A 20,134-nucleotide genomic window follows, 5' to 3' on the forward strand; every position below is an offset into this window, starting at 1 on the left:
AAGAATAACACTTTCAAGACCAGCCCCATCTCGACTTTCATCCAGCGAAGTCTCCTCACACATAGTGTATATACATGCTATGGAGAAGGAGACTGACCAGACTGACTGGGCCAAGCTCATTTCTCAGAAGAGCAAATACACACACACACACACACAAGACAGTCTGCAGTATTATTACAATGCAAAACCGTCACGAGAGTTCGCAGAAAAAAAATATGTAAGCAGATTCTATCTAACAGCAACCCGGTAGAGCGTTTAAAGGCAGGTACCGCTAGCGAATTCGTCTGCTCATGGTGGTTCCTCTCGGCACGGACTAAATGATCAGGACAGTTTTGGAGGAAGAGAAACGTCGTGATGATAAGGAATGGTGCCTTGAAGAAAAAAAAAAAAAAAGAGAAGGAAGAAGAGAGGGAGGGGGACTGGTCGCAGTTTTATTGCAGCAGTTCAAAAGTTTGTTGGACCCGCTTCAGTCAGGTGAGTGGTCATGTGGGGTAGGAGCCGACGTGAAAGTTATGGTGGGGTAGTGGGGGGAATTGGTTCGTTTGGTTTTGGAGAAGAATAAGGGAAGCTTTCGAAAAGGGAAGGCGGTGAGAAAAGTAAATCGGTTGCCAAGATTCAGTTGTTCAATCGCGACCAGGAACGAATAACGAGCAGGGGACCTGACTGATCGGTGCGCGGCGGCAGCGCGGCAGGCGGGAGGGCCCCAGGGAAAGAGTGGGGCTGCGGACATCGAAAAAGTTCACGGCCGGTTTCCCGCGCGCTGTATCGCCCGTCCGTCCGCTCTGCCCTGCCTGCCTGCCCGCCCGCCCGCCGCCGCAGCGACCGACCGACCGACCCCGTCCCGAATCCACCCCGAGACTTGCGAGAGAGAGAGAGAGAGTTGCGTTGAGGATTGGCGCGCGCGCAAGATTCACCCGTCCTCCCTCCCTCCCTCCGTCCCGTGTCCTGTTGTCTACACACCCGGGCCCCGTCCAACAACCAAGTCATATATACTGCCCATCATGTCGGCGTCGAGTAGGGGAGCTGCTCTCCTTAGGAGTATGGACCACTTTTTCTTTTTCTTCTTTTTGTATCGTCAACTCGTTACGAATTGGTGTTTTCCATGCATGGCTTCCGATCGCAAACTTTAAGCTTAGACACCCTAACTAACCCGTCGCAATCTGTTCCTCTCTTCCTTGCAGGCCAACAACGCTCCATCTGCCTACAATGCCGCACCCAAACCCGAGTACTTGCGCCCGTCGCCGCCGCCGGCGCCAGTGCACCTAGACGTTTCTACTCCGCCGAGGCCTCTGCCACTGCCACGACCACAACAACACTACCCCCTCCTCACCCGCCCGTCACCACATCAACAGGCACCGACGCCGCCACCTCGACCTCGTCGCAAATCTACCGCATCAAGTCGGGCGTGATCCTGACCCGCCCCCCGCTGCTGACGCGCGACCTCACCCCCTTTGAAGAATCCTTCTACTTTTACCAGAAACGCCTCAACGAGCGGCTGACGGCCCCCTTCCGCAAGGACTTTTACTTCAAGAAGGACACGGCCGCCGACCTGGACTGGCGCATCAAGCTCAAGGAGCGCCACGGCGTGCCCGCCAAGGACATTGGTCGGTACAACCCGCGCGGCCGGATGGCGTGGAACGACGAGGTGCTGGTGGGGTCGCAGACGTCGTCGAGAAAACACATGGTGGACAAGTTGCTTGCCGATGCGGAGATGCGCGTGTCGGAGGATGGCGAGGAGATCCCTGCTGAGGATCGGGTCCCCGTCGAGAAGCCGATGCCGAGACGGACGGAGGCGGATGAGAAGGGGGATGTCAAGCGGTTGGATCGCGCGCTGGACAAGACGCTTTATCTGGTGGTGAAGAAGAAGGCGGACAAGGAAGGCGAGGAGGCCAAGTGGATGTTCCCTACGGGCGTCGTGCCTACGGATGAGGGGTTGCATGAGGTTCGTTATCCCCCCCAAACCTTCAACCATTTTCTAAAACTCCAGTTAACTAACCTTTTGATAACAATAAACAGACCGCAGCCCGCATCCTCGCCGAGTCCGCAGGCGTCAACATGAACACGTGGATCGTCGGCCGCGTACCCGTAGCCCACCACGTCGTCCGCCCCGTCTTTGGCCAGAAGGACGGCGCCCTGCTCAAGAAGGGCGAGAAGATCTTCTTCCTCAAGGGCCGCATCATGGCCGGCCAGGCCGACCTGACCGACAACCTGCATGATCTGGTCGACTTTAAGTGGCTCACGCAGGAGGAGCTGCGCAGCACGTTGGCGGAGGAGTACTTCCACAGCGTTAAGGGCATGTTTGCTGAGAGGTGAACAACACAACAACACTCCCTTGTGGGCTGGTCTGGTGAAGTAGGAGGAAGAAGGTTGGAGAGGTGGTGATGAGTGGATGGTTGACGTCGGTGGGACTACCATTATCTTCCGGGGAGATGGAATGGGGAAGTGTGTGGGTGGAGGAAGAAGAGAGAAGCATGTGTACAAATGTATTGATATCAAAAGATGGTTTTAGTTGGTCGGTGGTAAGGTACAATTGTTGTTTATGCGCTGAGTCGACCTGGACCGCCCCCTAGCCGAACACAACCAAAGTTTTCGAGAAAGAGAAAGAGACCCGGTTTGGAAGTTGACTTGACAGGTCAACCGCCTTGCACGCTTCAGCATACTTGACTAGGCCAAGCCAAGCTCGCATGCTCCGTCTGTAAGAAGCGGGCGAAGGCTGACATGAAGCACAGGGATGAGAGGGGACGAGGAAAGAGACCTCTCGTCCCTTGTGTTGTTTGTAATGTAGAAACATATGCTTATGTATAGAGATTTGGGATGAAGATGTCATACACAATGCGAGATGGTTGGTGAATACTACGAGACATCCGCTGGGTTGGTCATTTCACTATCTGAAGTGAAATCTGATACTAACATACACAAACAAGACAGAAATCCTGAGCTAATCACATATGTGTAACCCGATTCTGCGCTAGAGACCTGGATAAGGGTGGCAGTGGCCTCTTAAGATCCAGCCTTGATCGATGATGAACACCGGTGCTCCCGGCTTGAGACATACCGTCAAAGCTTATGCCAGCTGCAGACCAAAGCAACGGTACTTTTAGGCTGGCTGGAAATCTTCATCACGGCGGCCTGTAGGAAATCTTCACGCGTCTCCCTACGCCTCCATCATCCATATGATGCCGTTGGTTTACGCCTTTAGCGGAACACCTCTCGTGCGCGTATAGTGGTGTGCTCCTCCATTCCTCAAACATCATTAACAAATTACTTGTTGACATTATCACATCACAAACAATTCGGGTCTCAATCTTTATCTCATCTGAAAAGCAATGTAAATAACACACAAATCGTGCCCAAAGTCCACACAAAAAGGAGCTCATATAGGAGGTCCCAATGATCATCCTAGAGATTCCGAATCCGGGTCTTTCTGAGCGGAATCGAAGTGGTGAGCGCCAAAACTTCACCGTTGTCGAGGATCAATTTGTTTCCAAACTTTTCCCAGAAAACTGCCCCCCACGGGGGGAGACGATGAACCTCAGATGCCTCCTGCTTCTCTTCCTCCTCCTCCTCCTCCTCCTCACTGCCGTCACCGAAAACACTGGGCGGGGTGTCAACCATGCTTCCAGTCATACCGGAAGCGACAGAAGAACAAATACTTGACCGACGGCTGATAATGCTGTTGGGCGCAAAGGGATTGAGAGTGAAGAAAAGCTTGCTTGGTTTTCTCGTCTTCATTCTCATGCTTCCGCACGTCTTTTCGGGCCGGGTCTTACTCAGCCACTGCTCCTTCTGCAGCTTCTTTGCTGCAACCTTGAGGAATGCGAGGTTGGAATACCAGCCGTAAAGACCGTGTTCTTCAGCCATCTTGTTCTGGTATTCGAATCCTCGTACTGGTGTAACAACGGGTCCTCCCTCTTCCTCTGCGGCAGATATGAACTCAATTGAAGTCTTGTGCCTGTCGAACGAGTGAGATGGATAGTTGTTGAGGGGATACAGAATCCTGCTGTCCACGATCCGAGGGAAGATGTCGTGTATTTCTTTTGTGAATCCGTCGAGTGTCTCCGGAAGTGGGCCCAAAAATGTCGAGTAAAAGTGACACAGCATGTCGAGCTGAGAGTGAATGAGCAGGATAGGTCGTCTGAGCCTGTTTCTATTCTCAGCTGCTCTAAGTCTGTCGCGAAAAGCCGAGACAAGTTGACTTCGCGAGTCACGATCCACCACCAATAAGTATGCCAAGCATAGTTCGGGCTCGATGTCGTTGGCAAAATGTCCCCCGAGGAGAGCCTCCACCACGTAGAGAAATCCTGCAAGAACAAGCGTTAGTGGAACCAGAAAGGCCTGGGTGTCATGAAGTGCTATCGGAATTGCTTACCTGACTGTCGCGTCAGTGCAATGCGGCGGTTCGTCAATCTCTGTGAGCATCGATCAGTAAATAGTCCTAGACTAGTGAATTGTGGCTGTTTCCCTGACCTCAATGGTGAGCTCTGTGCGACTGAGCTTCGTGATGTGCATGATTCGATTGTCATCTCTAAGAGTTGCGCGACAGTCCTCAAAGCAGGAGTGGACAAGTTGGCAGATGAGTCCAACTTGAAGGCTAGTAAACCGCTCGCCTGAGGGGGTTGCTAAGTCAAGAGTCTTGTCCTGTAAAGGAAGGCGGGCATGAGCTTGATGACCAGCAAGTCGACAGACAAAACCAGAAGGAGTCATCGTACCTCTTCTTTCAGCCAAGATGTGATCTGCTCATTGGCCCATGCCCGAAATTTCTGGGACTCGGCATCTAGTTTGTTGATGTCCAATGGCTTCTTGGTCTCCCAAGGCTGGAGGAAACGCTCCTCGACTGTTTGCGCCTCCCAGCGGGTCAAGTAAGGAACACCCCGTTCCCAAGCTTCGTTGAAACCCCAGCCGTTTGTCGCCAACTGTTGAAGGGTGTCGTATGAAAAGGAAAACGTTCGATTGACGGTCTTTGCGATGAGTTCCGCCTGAATGTTTGCAGAGAGAAACCAAGGGGTGATGGCAAAGTTGAAGCTACGCGCAGAATATGCTGAGACTCGGAATGTCAGTTACCTCGGTGAACACCCAGGCTAAGAAATTCCCATCATACGTACCCTTTTGCTTCTCGTCGTATTGGAAACAAGTCAGGCCAATCTTGGAGATGTGGTAAACCTTGGAGTGTTCTACCAATTCATGGTAGAGCTCCTCCTTGGTCTGGTTAGCTTTGATGATAGCATCGGGATAACCGATCACAGAAAGCGAGATGAACTCGGCATCGGCAATCGCGTCAAGGATAGTGGGCAGATGGCCCCAGAAGTTGACGTTGTCGACCTCCATTTTGACAGAGATCATGATCTAAACCGCGATCTAGATGCCCATCAACGTAAGTTCCCGGGCTTGATGCGAGCAGATCTTGGAGGACGAAGAACAACCTTGGAGAAAGGATGAGGGTAGGAAAACAATGTTCGAACGCTGCAGTGAGGTGGGGTGAAAAGGTAATGAGACCCCCGTGAGGAAAACCCCAAGTGTCCTCACTGCCCAGGCAACGCGGTAGACGTGACTTCCGTTATCGGCTTGCCTTCGTCGTACCTTCCTCGCGAACCGGAAGCTGTGCCTGCCACTTCCGTGTGCTGGAGTTCCTTCTTCGTTTGCGAAGGGAACGTCACCGACGGGCACCTGCCCAGTCCTGCCTGTTTGGTGCCTTGACCGTCCCATAGTACGTATCATGATGTATCTGCTGGAACATAAGATGAAGAGTAGGGGATGTCACACAGCCAATCCAAGTACCGGGGAAAGATAGAAGAACGGGCAGAGTATCACGTCTGGTTGAGATAATGAAATGAAGTCTTACTGGTATAACGTCTATCACGGGTAGTCAAGCCAGAACGAGAATATCGTTGGCGCTCTTTGATCTTTTCTCTCCGGCATATCAAGGCTCTCCTTCTCTCTGCCTTTCTTGTTCATCACTGGCCCTACGAAGCGCCATCCCTTCTAAATGCTATCCACCAAAGAATCCAGCCAGATAAAAACAACGTCACAACTCATCGCCTTTAGGCCCAGAACTCCTCCAGTGCTCAAAAAGATGCCCAATTCCATGCAGAAAATAACTAAAAGGAAAAGAAGTGAGTTACAAAGGGACCATCCCTCTGTTGGCACTGTATCCCGAGTTGCTGTCTCCTTCTAGTCAACGCCCGCATACAAATCGACAACGATGTTTACGGCCGCCACGAGAATCTCGGCAGCAATAAGAACAATCACTATTAAGTAAGTTAGCATAATCCCAGGTTGTTGAGGGTGTATGTGTGCATGGCCGCTTACCGATCCACTCTAGTTTCTCTCCGTGACCGTGAGTTAGCTGGTCCTTGAGAACAGCCAACAGATCGGCAATGACATCCATACGCTCTGTCAGCAACTTGACACGCTGGTCCATCTCGAGGTAACTGCGCACGGCCTTGTACAATGGTTCGAGTTGTGGCTCGACCCAGAACAGCTCCGGTGTATCGAGGACAGAGCCGTTTAGGTGAATGTTGACACGCAATATGAAGAGCTCTCCGATTTGCATATTGATCTGTTGTCGACTGAGGTCGATCTTGCCCGTCAATGCAATCTGCGTGGGGATGTCCTTGCACGTCTCGATGGTCGAAGCAATAAGTTCTTCAAAGAGAGACGTCTATGTGATAGGGTTAGCCAGCAGTCTTACGTCAGGCACTAATAGGATGAGGAACAAACCTTGACACTCTGGGCCAGAGCGTGGGAAATGGCCAGTTTCGTCATGTAGTTGTTCTTGTCTCGCAAGGTGATGAAGTCGTTGTAGATCCGGGCCTGGTACTCGTGTGTATAGTAAAAGTTAAAATACTCCGTCTCCGTATCGTCCGGCCCCAACTTTTCCAACTCGAACTTTGCAATCTCCTTTAGGAACCGCTGTTCTTGGGCAACCGACATGCCCCATATTACCACAACACCGTACTCAAAGAGGAAGACTTCCGGAGTGTGGACTTGGATGTCGAAATCAGCCAGCGGGTCATCCGACACAGCGTTCTCGTCGCTGATGACCCCTTGGGCCACCATATCCTGAACACCTTCCCTGGAGGTGCTGCCTCCATTGAGATTGAGGCTGATCAGGTCCTCTGTACTTTGATAACCACTGCTGTCACCTTGGGTCACCTCGCCGGTGGAATGCCTGCGAGAATGTATCGGGTCGAAATGCCCCAGCTGTTGTTGCTCCTGGGCTTCTGCCTCGGCCCGGTTGTTCTCAGCCGCCTGCTTGGGATTGTAGCTATAAGGAGTGTAGATGCACTCGTCGATCAACTTTGGGTTTGCGCCACGACTCTTGGATCTGCTCTTGAGGAACCGCATAAGGCCGTCCATCTGGTACCTACTAGCTGTGCAGTACGCCGTCACTCTGGGCAACCTGTCGCGGTCCGCCTTGCCGAGACGCGCAGCATCACGACGGGCCGTGGGATCCTTGATACGGGTGTACTGCGAGTATACGTCGCGACCGCTCTCCTCGTCGACGCCATCTTCCTCCAGCTCCGGGTTGGGTAGTAGCTTGAGCTTCTGGGCGTTCTTGGTGCTACGCTGGGGGCCGATCTTGGGCAGGTGAGTGTTGCCAGCAGACGTATAGGGCAGGCCAGAATTGTGGTTGGTTCCGATAGTACCGCCGCTGTTTCGTCGCCGCATCTTGCCATTCAGGGCCGATAACATGGGGGGGCCGCCGCCGAGACCGCCAGTGCTAATGGCGGAGGAACTTGAAGGGGACATTGGCGGATGCGGTAGGCTTGGATGCGAGGCGCGGGCCTGACGGTAGGCGGCCTCGGGCTCGATGGTCTTGGTGACGGGATTAGGGTTGAAGGTGACAGTTCGTTGCGGTCTCGTGGGACGGCTGACGTCGGGAGATGATGGTGTCGTGGTGGGGAGGAGCGGTGTATTCTCTGATGGCGTAGTGTTCTCCATTGTGAATGTCGTCGCGATCGACTAGTTGGTTGTTGTGATGGGTGCTGTTTTGTGGCAGACCTGGGTTTTATGTGTCTCGTGTGTTTTTGCTGAATCACCGATAGAGGACTGGTCGCACGAAGGGAACAAGCAAACTGGAGATATCGACAAGGCCACCTCAAGCGCCAACGTGGATCTCTGGAGAAGCCAAAAACAATGGGTATTTATTCTGTATATCAACACACCACACTCAAGCGGGAAAAAATGCGATGCTCGCTGGTTGGGTCAGGAAAAAAAAAAAAAAAAAAGATCAGAAACACGAATCGTCGGCCGTTGTGGCGGACGGTGATGGAGGCGTCTGCGGAGTAGTTTTGATGGTGGTGGTGGTGGTGGTGGTTGTCTGGGTCCGTGTCGGGTCAAGGATGGGCTCAAAGGCAAGATTTGGAGCCGGCCGAGAAAGAGATCCCGTCAGTGACGTCTTGTGGCCGGTGAGATGGTCGTCCGCTTGAAACCCCAAACAGTGCCCTGGTGTGTGGTCGCGGCTCCGGGGCCGGCCATTATGCTACAGTGGACTGCCGCGCCCGAGACAGTGACCACTCACAAATTTGAATTCTTTTGCTCTTTTCAGGCAAGACTGGCCCCCACCTGGCCAATGCGACAAAGGCTTAAATTGCGGAGAACGGGCGCTAAGATACTCCCGGTCTAGCCCGCCTCCCCAGCACAATGGGGAATGCTCCTCCAGCGGGCACCAGCTGCAAGCTTCCCCTGTCGGGCATTGTTCAAACATCACCTCATCCCCGGGCCGTCATCCAATGTTACACCCCCTCATCATATGCGTCGTCAAAGACGGGAATAGCTTCACTTCTACTAACCCATCAAGTCACCACATATAGGGTGCTACAGCCACTCTCAACATCATGATCTTACCGTATTTAGGGTCGCGGGCTCATGATCTCGATGTTATGGCCATGAGACTCGAACACAAGCCATTAGGATGAGGAATTGAGTAGAATAATGACCCAAATACTGTTCGGGCAGCGGTTTCATTTCATCTGGACTTGACTTTACGGTGAACGCCATATCACGATTTTGGACATCTGTATGTTGACCTCCTTGCTGGGATCCAAGACTAAACTTACCACAGACAATGATGGCGATGGCGACGACAACGAACTCCTCCCACCCCTTGGTTAACATTGCCGTGCTCTATCCCTCTAAACATCACTCTTTCAGAGCGTGGAGTTACGTCCAAGCGGTACCATAAATGGAATCTTCCTCTTTCTTCCTCGCCCTCCTTCTCTGCTTCATGGTACTCTTCCCTCGACTCTCTTCTTCTCTCTGCATCTTAGGTCATCCTCCGCTTTTACTCTGGAGATCATTCAAAACACTCGCACTCCGCGCCAAGAAACCTACTTGTACCTCGATGGATAACTGCTACTCTTACGGTTTCCTTCCCAGAACATCGTCCTGCGTCCGTATTCTAGTGTCTATGGAGTCGAAAGTGTCCGCAGCCGCTGTTCCAACTACACATTATTAACCTCGACAAGAGGTCAACGCCATCTCATATCTTCCACCTTTCAACAAATTGCTCGATCAATGGCCTCCTTATACTCACCGCGCCGTTATATATCAATCAGCCAGAGCTTGCAACGGTCATATCGGAGCGATTCAAGTATCCATACACAGGACACAGACCAGGTGGTGCTTGGAATTCCACAACACGACCAGAATGAACTCGATATTTGGGCCAGCCAAAACTTGGTTTACGTCATTGCCGACATCCACCCAGGCTCTGGATCCAGAACCAGCAGCAAGCAGTTCAAACAGCTCAACACCCGGTCATAGCCACGGTGTGTACTCAGCCCCATACAGGATTATGTCGACCGAGACAGCTAACAACTTTCCAAGAAACAGCCATTGATACGTCGTCATCATCTCCGAAGAGAACCGGGCCGGACGATGAAAGTAGTTCAGATAATAACTGTTTCAACACGGCCATCCAGGACCACCTGCGGCAAAAGTCTGTCCAAGAAACCCCAAAAGAGGGAAAAGTAGAGGATAAAGAACCGTTTGGGGGAAGGTTTGAGTATGTGCGCGCAGCTCATGCGAAAGAATCAAAGGGGACAGAAGACAGCGACGATGCCACGAAGTCACTCCAGGCAGATTTTTCTACATCGTCGACCAAACACGACGCCGAAGCTGGATCTTCAAAGAGGCCTCTAGTCGTCGAAGATCTTGAGGCCTTGGGCCGTAGTGGAAGCGTCGACAGTGCGAAGAGACGGAGATTGAGCATCGGACAGCACCGGTCCGGATGTTATGACCACCTTTTTTCAAAGGACCAGCGTCAGCGCTTTAAAAGAGAACCCGGCTCATCTCATTCCCGGATTAGAGCGCCCCTGAGACCCCTGAGTAAAAATGTGCTGTCTCGAATGAGCCCTTGCACGAGCCTGGATCACGCGAAGTCAAAGGAGATTGCTAAAAGTATCAGGAACACGCCAACCACAGTAGGCGTTAAGGCGACGGAGAAAGTTTATCAAATTAAAGAGAGGGCAAAGGAAACTCAAGCACCCAAACGAACAGAAGAGCAAGTGGTACGAGAATTCACCAAGGCCCCTATTGACAGCATATTCGGTGACAAGACTGCAAGCAATCCCACAAACACCATATCTTCTTCGAGGGGCCAACCGACCAAAGATGCACGAAGAACGCAAGGTGACAAAAATCCGGCATCAAGCCAACCAGTAACCCATCAAACAGCTCAAGCAACACAACCGTCTCGATCAAAGGGGAAGCCTTCGATATCACGTCTTACGAAAGCAGACGTGAATCAATTCAATTTTTTCAAGGACAAGGGCCCACAAACGAAGCATGCAAGAATAGTCAACCATCTCCCTAGCAGTTTCAACGAAGAGCGAACCGGTTACAAGTTTACAGCTCAGCGCGCCACTAATGATTTCCAACAATCGGCAAAAGAATACGAGGGACCAGTTCGGCCTTCGCCAGCCTCAAGACGCAAGAAGTCTACCATTCCATCATCGAGCAAGAACCCACCGGCACCAACAACCAGCATTCACGCTCTTCCACCAACCCTGACTCCAACGCTACCACCCCCTCATCACTTCCCAGCTGCTCTTCCTCCAGTTCCAGAACCAGACCCCGATGCTGCCATCCCTCCACCTCCTCCACCCAAGAAAGCCGTGCCCGCGCAATCCCTCCTCTCCCCCACCGATGTCATCCTACAATACGTGATCAAACAAACGAAGAAACACCCCATCTCCGAGTCCGACTCCGTTCGCCACTACCGATCGAAGGTCGTTTACACCTCCAAAAAGGAGGCCAACGAAACCTGCCGACGACGGGTGCTGAACCTACTCAAGGAGGACATCCCCTTTCAAACTGTGGAACAAGGATATGTGGGCGACCACCTTTTCAAAGGAACGGTTTTTTACGAGGATGGGGAAATTCAGTTCTACTATGTGCACGAGGAGGCGGCGATGCTCGGTGAAGTGCTGGAGAAGAGGGAGTTGTGGGTGGGCGAGGAGGGCATGGGGATTTATGCAAAGAGGATGTGGGTTGTTTGGGCTGTGAGGTATTATCCGAGTGAGGAAGAAGAGACGAAGAGTCCGGGAGTGGGGGTGGGAAGTGGAAAGGGAAGGGTTGAGGTAGTGGATGAGGGGGATGAGGGGGATGACGAAGACGATGATGAAGAGGAGGAAGATTTATTCGGTTGTAAGGACGTTGATGGGCAGTTGAATGAAGGGGATGTTGATGTGGAAGCAGGTGAGACGCAGAAGATTAGCGAAGATCAGGATACTTCAGGTGTCCAGATGAACATGGACTCACAAACTGAGGGCCACCAAACGCAAACGGAGCCTGAGATTCACACTCAACAGGAGATTACGAGCAAAACCCAGAGCGAGACCCAAACACAGCCGGAGAAACAAACTCACGCTAGTCCCTCGACTCAGTTGGAAGGGCATCCCACAACAAACGTCCAGGGCCATCTGGATCCTCACAAAATGGATGTCGAGGGTCACTCAAGACCTTGGTCAGGGCCAAATCTATCAACCAATCCTCCCACACCAGCACAAACAGAACAAAATAATTCTAACTCAACCCAGCCTCAAAACCAGCCCACCAATCCACCACGCCCGCCCACACCCCCCTTACCCTGTACCCTCTACTCCCCACCTCCCCCCTCAACCATCTACTCCTCCTCTTCCGAGTCTGACTCAGAAGACATCTCCCACATCAGAAGAAGAAGTCTTCCTAACAACATCCCCCCACCCCCTCCTCCCCCTGCCCTCCTCCACCCTCCTCACACCCGCCACCACTCTCCACGGTACTTTCACGACCCTCCGCCTCGCCAACCTTGAGGCACTGGAAATCTTCAAAGCCCTAACCAAGCCGGAGCCGCCCGCGAGGATGAACGATGTTTCGCACTGGCGGGACGAGGTGGTTCCCGAAGCGGAGGCGAGGTTCAAAGAATGGACTAACACAAATGGCCAAAATAATGATGATGTTGATAACGGGAAAGACACCAATGAGCAGGGCAACGAAAACGATGGGGACGATTATTATGGAAATATGATAGAGAAAAGACCATTCAACATAGAATGGGAACCTGATGCGCACTTGTTCAAGTGGCGGTTTAGAAAAGTGGAGGTGTGGGTTCAGGAGATGGAGCTAAAGGGGCCGAAGAATTTGGGCGGGTTGGAGATTAAGGTGCCGTCGTCGGGGAATTCGAATTCGGGAGGAGTATCGACAAAGACAAAGGGAGCTGGAACGGTAAAGGTGAAAGCTTTAACTGCAACTACAGCTGCAACTACTACCCCTAGCACCGCCGCCCCTAGAACGGATGATGATGATGATGAGCTCGCCAACCAACACACATACTACAAAAATGCCCGGGAAGAATTAGCAGCAGCCAAGGCCAAAGCGAAGGGAAAGAAGCGTAGAAGACCAACAAGAGAGGAGAAAGGAAAAGGTAAAGCCATTAACGTTGACCCTGTTGTTCCTAGGGAAGGCAATGGGAAGCCGGCGGTGAAGGAGGGGGAGGACGAGTGGGGAGGAATTGAGGAGGGTGAGGTCAGTGAGGAAGACTGAGAGCACAAGATGAGGTGGTATTTATGTTGGGTTGTATCAATGTAATGTTCGGTTCATAGCATTCGTTACTTTAAGGAGGAGGGACAATCACGTTGGTAAGATACTATCTGGAGAGGGACATGGAGAACGAAGGCATAAGAATAGGCATACAGTTACAGGTCTTTGATACACGCTTACAGATGTCTCGAAGTCGGCGAAGGGTTTCAACGTTCAGTGAACGCATCAAGTTGCACATTATATCCGTGGCAAGACAACAACAGCGAATCCCAAAGGCTTTTCAAGGCAGTGAAAGGGCAGTGGAATGGATACAAGACGACCAACAAGAGTATTAATCCCGTCATAAACATGTAGCAAAGAGACTTCACATCCTTATGTCGAGTATGGTTAGGTATACTGCCTTCCCACACGTCAACGTCAAACACGAAGCTTCACAGGCATGACACGACACGAGTCACTCCAAGCACGCATCTCAACGGTAGCATAGCAAATTCAGGGTATTCCGATCTACCTATCCATTCCTTTTCCAGCAAATCCACAAGCTCATTCATGCATTGTATCCGGCCATCCGCCTCACCCACCATCCATCCATCCATCTTGATCCGTTTATCCTTGTTTTATTTCTCCCTATTTGCACTAGAACCAGCCAACAACACCGTAACTCCTCATCAGCCAGCCGACCAATCCCCAAATCAGCAATGACCTCGCCTGCCATCTAGCTTTTGACACGCATGATAATAAAGAAAGGGAATTAAAAAAAGCAAGAAAAAGCAAGATACAATGCTGTTATTGTATATATCCTACAGATCGAGCACAAACGGGCACTGCTCGAAATTCCTCCTCCGCCTCACTTATCCTCTTGTGAGCAGATACCTTTGTGTAGCTTCCATGTTCATCCAGCCAATGGCAATCAAATCTTCTTCTCGTTCCCTTCGTCATTTTATGATGTGATAGACTTGAGCGTCCTTGTTGCCACCTCGATCGATAGTCGTGAAGTTGACCATCACTGATTGAAACCCGAAGATGTGGTCTCCTTTCCGTTCCCACTCTCAGGGGGTCTATCCAGGCAATGGCCTGTCAGCAACGCTGTGATCAGGCGTCAAGTCCTGTCTTTGTTCTTCCACCATCCACCGCGGCTCGGCACTTGGCATGCGCGAGCTGCGAAGCTACGTGTGGGGATAGTCGTACATGACTTGTTCATACCCACTGCTCATCAACGACTTGAGCAGGTATACATACGTACTCAGTTCCTTGAACAGCAGATGGGTTCAGGGGAAGCTTTCAGGCCCTCACTGCATAGTCTTCAGGAAGCCGTCGAGATCGAAGCTTTCCTCGTACTGTGAATTATCCCACAGCTCCCCGAGGCCTTCGAGCCAAGCCGCCTTCTTGCCAGGTTGCCTGACATCGCCCGTCTCGATATCCACCATGTCCTCCTCCCTGCCCTCAAGGTTGTCCTTGTTCTTGCCCTCCGTTATGAGGTTTGGTCCGGCATCACCAAGGTTGAACAGATCAAGAATCTGATCCGTATCCATGGTCGCAAGTCCTGCATTCTGCTGGTTCACTACCGTACTGGCGACGTCGATCTTGAAACGCTGAAGACTGAGAATCTTCTCCTCAAGTGTTCCGCGGGTGATCAAGCGGTAAACGTTGACCACCTTCTTCTGACCGATACGATGGGCGCGATCCATGGCCTGCAGATCCTTCTGCGGGTTCCAGTCGTGCTCAACAAAGATAACAGTATCTGCACCAGTCAGGTTGAGACCAAGACCACCGACGCTCGTGGTGAGCAGCAACACATCGTATGATGGGTCACTGTTGAACTTGTTGACAATGTCCTGACGGCGGGTAGGGTCGACGGATCCGTCAAGACGAAGGTGAGATACCGAGGGAAGCATAGTCTTGAGGACGGTATTCTGAACCATATCCAACATTTCCTTCATCTGGCAGAAAATGAGCGCACGATGAGGCTTAATGGGCGTGTAGAGCGGATCGGACGATTCTTGACCTTCAACACCGATACCGCAGTCGACAAGCAAGTCTCGGAGTGCCGTGAGTTTGGGGGCATGGGCTGGATCCTCGAGGCTCGTGTTTCGTTTGGCCAGGAATTTCTGTGTATCATCGTACTGCTTGTGACCGGGCTTCATGACGAGCGCAGGAGAGTTGCAAAGCTTGCGCATGTACTGCAGAGCTTGGAAAATGTGGGCCTTGGCTTCCTTGTCATCACGGCCCGCCTCCTCGGTGATCTTCTTCGCCTCCCTCTTGGTGAAGTCCTCGAAAAGTTTGCGTTGAAGGTCGCTGAGGTCGCAATAGTAGTTCTGCAAAATCTTGGGTGGCAAGTCGTTAAGAACTTCCTCCTTGAGACGTCGCAAAAGGAAGGGCAGGACCTGCTTATGCAGCGCCTCAATAGCCAGAGCGCCTGCTTCTTGTTCCTTCGAGGACGCCTTGCTATATCGACTGTTGGCAATGGGCTTCGCGAATCTGTCAAGGAACACCTTTTCTGCACCCAAGAAGCCGGGCATGAGGAAGTCAAACAAGGACCATAATTCTAGCACATTGTTCTGGATCGGTGTACCGGTGAGGATAAGACGGTGGTTGCTGGCCAGTTGCTTGACGGCGATGGTGATCTTTGCTTTGGGGTTCTTGATCAAGTGTCCCTCATCAAGCACCACGTAGTTCCAACTGTATTTCTTGATGACGTCGATGTCATTACGGCACACATCATACGAGGTGATGACAATGTCGGTCTTGTCCAGAGTGTCTTTCATAGCCTTTCGCTCAGCAGGTGGACCAACGTAGGTCCTAACGCTGAGGAATGGAGCGTAGTTCTTGATCTCCTGCTGCCAATGTCCTGAAAGGGTGGGCGGGCAGACGATCAAAGACGGCAATCTTCTGACATCTGGCGCACCGGTCTTGGCAAACTCTTCAGCACGCTGATGATGGTCACTGGCGACAATGCAAATTGTCTGGAGCGTCTTGCCGAGGCCCATGTCGTCGCAGAGAATACCATGGAGGTGATATTTGTTGAGGAAATGGAGCCAGTTGACACCTTCCTGCTGGTAAGAACGCAGCTCTGCCTTGATGGCTACAGGAATCTGGAACGGCTCGACCTTCTTCGGGTCAAGCAGCTGCTGAATGAACGTTCGTTCACGGTCTCGGCCACGCAAGAGCTCCTCTGAAAGACCGGGAGGATCAGGAATTCCAGCCTCAAGAGGTACGAGCTTGACAAGAGTAGCGAATGATGTGGTCGCAATAAGACGGATGTTGTCATCGGAATCGCTCATACGACCAAGGACAGGCACGATGAGGAAAATCACATAGGGCAGGATGGCGTCTCCCATGACTGCAATCAAATGATAGATAACCTCAATGGCGCCTTGGCGGAAGTTGAGATCGACAGGGTTGTTGATTGAGGGCAGAACCTTTTCAACAAGTGCGGTCATACCATCGACAGTGATGACGGAGCAAATGGTGGCCATACACTTGGCAGCCATGTATCGGAAGACCGAAAGCTGGGACTGGAGAGCCTTGATGACAAAGGGCACTTGTTGCATGACGAATGAGTGAAGTGCGGTGTGGAGTGTTGGGGTCATGGTGCGAATGATGGACAGGGCATCCACAATCTCTTGACCAAACGTGCTCGAAGGATCTCTGGCCTCTGCTGGGAGTTCACCCGAGAAGGCTCTGACCAAAGGCTCCTCCATGAAGGTGCGGAGACTAGGCACCCGGCTCAAAAGCTCAGGTCCGTATGTCTGCGACAGCACCTCCAAAGCCTGCTTGGCACCGCGTCGGGTAATGTGAGCTTTCTTTGCTTCGATCGCAAATTTGATTGGATCCTCGTGCTCGGCTCTGTCCTCCTCCTTGGACATGGAAAGAATAACGTTCGTCTTGTGAGCGTGCTGAGGGAACTCGGGGGTTTCCGCAGTTTCCACACACGTATACTTGACCAAGTTGGCAACAATCTTGTCACCGGGGCCGCGGCGGCCAGACTCGGTGAAGAGCTGTACAAGACGCGCGACGCTGGTAGCCGAGCGACCTTGAAGCAGATTGTTCTCCTCACCCTTGACGCTGTCCATAATAGCCTTGATGAGTGGGCTGGGCTTCTTGGGTAGCACCTCCATGGATACCAAGGCGCATGCTGCAGCAGCACGGATACGAGTATCCCGAGCTTCCTTTGCCGCCTTGGCCTCCTCAATAGCAGTAACGACGAGATCGCGAGCATCATTGAGGTCCTTGACAGCAATCAGCCGCTGACCAGGAGCCATGATCTTCTTGAGCCTCTCAAAATCTTCGTTGACAACCTTCTCAGCGTTCGCAATAGAGAAAGCGCCGGGACCAGCTTCGGGCTCGCCCTGTACCACGACAGCAAGAGTGGGCAACTTGCTCTGCGAAACCTTGCCATGATCTCGACAAAGGTTAAGCAGCTGTTGCGATTGTGATCGTACTCGCTGCACATAGGTAACCAAGTCTCGGTAGTGGGATGGCCGTTCTTGCTCAATAATTGCGAGCAAGGGTTGGACGAAGCGAGTTGATGCCTGACTGGAGGCGCTGTTCTTGGCGTACTCGTCAATGATAATGCTGGCAGTAAGCTGAGTTGAAGAGTATGCGGATGAGAGGGCCGGGATGATACTGGCATCGTAGGCTTCAACGGTTGATGGTGGGACCAGGGCCATGACTAAGCCCATGGCCTTAGCAGCCGAGACGCGGGAGCGGATCAGAACATCCATACCAACGAGGTCGACATCTCCCTGCATCATGTGGCCATCGACATCGTGAGTATGGGAAGTTGGAGGAGGTTCGTCAACCTTGGTCGATTTTCTCCTCCGTTTGACAGTCCTATCCGCGCCTTCTGGTGGCGATGACCTCCTGTTACCACCCGCGACAAGCCCTGGCATGGAATAGGTTCCGCCAGAAGGCTTCTGAAACAAGCTTGCATTCATGGGAATGGGGTTCCTAGACACACCGATAGGATGCAGCGTCAGCTGCATGAGCGTGTCCACATGTGGTCCAAACTCATCAGCGAGTATCGCAGGGTTGTTGTTAGCAAGTGTACGGACGAGGGCTGCCCAAAGATCGACAGATGCATTCAGTGTTTCCTGATCCCTCTCGACAAGGATGTTTTGGAAGATTAGACGCAGAATCCTTCCACCAAGCCATCCTTGCGTTGTGTCGCCTCCGAGCTTGACGAAGGTCATCAAAGCCTTGAGGACAGCAAGCCTGACAGAGGTAATGGTATGACGAAGGAAGGGGTAAAGCCTCGGGACAAGGAGTGTAAACGACCGCTCCTCATCGTGCGACGCCGAGTGCTTCATGGTTTCCAAGACTTCTGGGAAACTGCAAAGAGTCGCCAAGAGGTCCATGATCTTGCCTGTGGACGCACTGAGATCGTCGCCAAGGTTAGAGAGACTTTCCCAAACGATGTTGATGAGATCAGGGAGGGCATCCGAGCGCATCTTAACAAACTCCTTGGCCATGGGTATCAGGGTCGCCGCGCTGACCGAGCGAACATCGTCGTCCTGGTTGGCCAATCCTTCCATGACAGCGAGAATAACGCCATCAATCATGGCGGTATCCTGCAGGAGCAGGTCCTTCCTCACAGCAACGACATAACGAAGGCCAATCATGCCGCCGTGGCAAATGGCCCACTCATGGTGGTTGAGCTGAAGATCTTTCTGCATCACCATGCGGAACAGCAATTCGTAAATAGCATGGACGGTTGCCGGAGGGCAATGACGAAGGACGGATCCAAGTGTCTGGCCGACGGTCTCACGAATAGGTGCCACAGAGGTATCGGAACTATAATCTGTGAACCTGTCCAGCATCAAAACGCAGCATAGGCGACAAGCGAGGTCGTCCAGCCACTTCCGATTGAGCTCGTTGTTCTCTGATCGAGACTTGGCCATCAATCTTCCCGCGCCAGCGCCATGGACCCTGATTACCTCGCGCAAGCCCATGGCAGCGCCATGACGAGTTTCCCACTGAGGATCAAACAGGTCGACCTTGAGGAAATCGCAGAGACGTTCGTATGGCCATTCAACCCCTTCCAAGTTGTCGTCGGCCTCAATCTCGGACTTGATGGGGATAATGGGCCCCTTGTATTCGCTGACAACCTTAGTGTCCTCTTCGATATCAGCGGGCCTATCGAGGCTGAAATAGTCATTCATCTTGCCGCCCTTGGAGTCGGCATCCACCATCGGCGTGTCATCAAAGCCCTCAGAGCCGGCGGTTGTGTTTCGGCGCAAAGAGAGGTCACCGAAGCCGCTCTTGCCCTGAGCAGCCTTCTGAGCCTCCTTCTTCCGCTTTCGCTTGAGAACATTGAGCTGTCGTGCACTAAGCCCGGCCGTCTCACCGTTCTGAGTTTGGGCGGAACCGACACTGTCATGACGGCCGAAGCCATTAGCTGCAGCTGGATCGAGAGGGGTTGCAGGGCTGAGGATGGCGTCGTTAATGACAGGTATCTCTTCATCCTTAAACTCACGTCCAAGGAGACCCAGACGGCCATTGAGCGTTCTTTTCTGATGGTTCAGCCGACTCTGTGGATCGAGAGCTGCAAGGCCCCAATCACTTTTGTCGCCAATTCTGAGCAAGGACCTTCCGTACTTGAGAATGTTGATAACGTCCAGAGTCCTAAGACTGAACTGCTCCTCCTCACTAAGGGAGAGCTTTGGGGGGCCCTCTTCTTTCTTGATGAAGCCATTGCTATCATCATCTTTCATCACCGCGTCGGGTTCCTCGTCGGCATTGGGGTCATACTGCGGTGCATTTTCGATGATTTTGCCTATAGCCTTGGCAGCAGTTGATCTGGTTTCCCAGTCTTTGTGGCGCAAGTAGGGGACAACCCGAGAGAGTAGATTGAAAAGCTCATCGGGGTGTTCCTTTTGCCATGTGGCGAGCTGATCTACGGCAGCATCCCGAATCAGGCGAGTACTGCCCGTCTCGATGAGCCTACACGTGGAAATTGTTAGTCAAGTGTCCGGGGGAAAAAAACACAAACCTCCAGAAAGTACAGAGTACTTACGTGACAAGGCGATCTAGCCGAGACGCCATCTCTTGTTCATGTCAGTAGACTGTGTTAATGTGATTAATAAGGGGTAATGGCCATGGCACTGCAAGA

At 52.2% G+C, this 20,134-nt stretch overlaps 5 protein-coding genes across 5 annotated transcripts; 2 read left to right on the forward strand and 3 right to left on the reverse strand.

The window, feature by feature from the left end:
* Positions 1–1,001: 1,001 nt before the first annotated feature.
* NEUTE1DRAFT_146693 (uncharacterized protein) lies at positions 1,002–2,620 on the forward strand (the record flags this gene model as incomplete). Its single annotated transcript, XM_009853025.1, has 3 exons — positions 1,002–1,038; positions 1,182–1,942; positions 2,017–2,620. 3 exons carry the CDS (start codon positions 1,002–1,004, stop codon positions 2,311–2,313), a joined length of 1,095 nt encoding a protein of 364 aa, XP_009851327.1.
* Positions 2,621–3,399: 779 nt separating this feature from the next.
* On the reverse strand, positions 3,400–5,325 carry NEUTE1DRAFT_82678 (uncharacterized protein; the record flags this gene model as incomplete). The annotated part of the gene is made up of 4 exons (XM_009853026.1): positions 3,400–4,301; positions 4,370–4,409; positions 4,710–5,044; positions 5,103–5,325. 4 exons carry the CDS (start codon positions 5,323–5,325, stop codon positions 3,400–3,402), a joined length of 1,500 nt encoding a protein of 499 aa, XP_009851328.1.
* Positions 5,326–5,823: 498 nt separating this feature from the next.
* NEUTE1DRAFT_82679 (sporulation protein RMD1) lies at positions 5,824–7,941 on the reverse strand (the record flags this gene model as incomplete). The annotated part of the gene is made up of 3 exons (XM_009853027.1): positions 5,824–6,245; positions 6,307–6,658; positions 6,718–7,941. The coding sequence occupies 3 exons, from the start codon at positions 7,939–7,941 to the stop codon at positions 6,169–6,171; spliced, it is 1,653 nt and encodes a 550-aa protein (XP_009851329.1).
* Positions 7,942–9,649: 1,708 nt separating this feature from the next.
* On the forward strand, positions 9,650–13,026 carry NEUTE1DRAFT_122547 (uncharacterized protein; the record flags this gene model as incomplete). The annotated part of the gene is made up of 3 exons (XM_009853028.1): positions 9,650–9,770; positions 9,835–11,874; positions 12,176–13,026. 3 exons carry the CDS (start codon positions 9,650–9,652, stop codon positions 13,024–13,026), a joined length of 3,012 nt encoding a protein of 1,003 aa, XP_009851330.1.
* A 756-nt stretch (positions 13,027–13,782) lies between these two features.
* NEUTE1DRAFT_63999 (uncharacterized protein) lies at positions 13,783–20,067 on the reverse strand (the record flags this gene model as incomplete). The annotated part of the gene is made up of 2 exons (XM_009853029.1): positions 13,783–19,965; positions 20,039–20,067. 2 exons carry the CDS (start codon positions 20,065–20,067, stop codon positions 14,313–14,315), a joined length of 5,682 nt encoding a protein of 1,893 aa, XP_009851331.1.
* Positions 20,068–20,134: the final 67 nt, after the last annotated feature.

The sequence above is a fragment of the Neurospora tetrasperma genome (genome assembly GCF_000213175.1).
Source record: "Neurospora tetrasperma FGSC 2508 unplaced genomic scaffold NEUTE1scaffold_3, whole genome shotgun sequence".
Classification (NCBI taxonomy): Eukaryota; Fungi; Ascomycota; class Sordariomycetes; order Sordariales; family Sordariaceae; genus Neurospora; species Neurospora tetrasperma.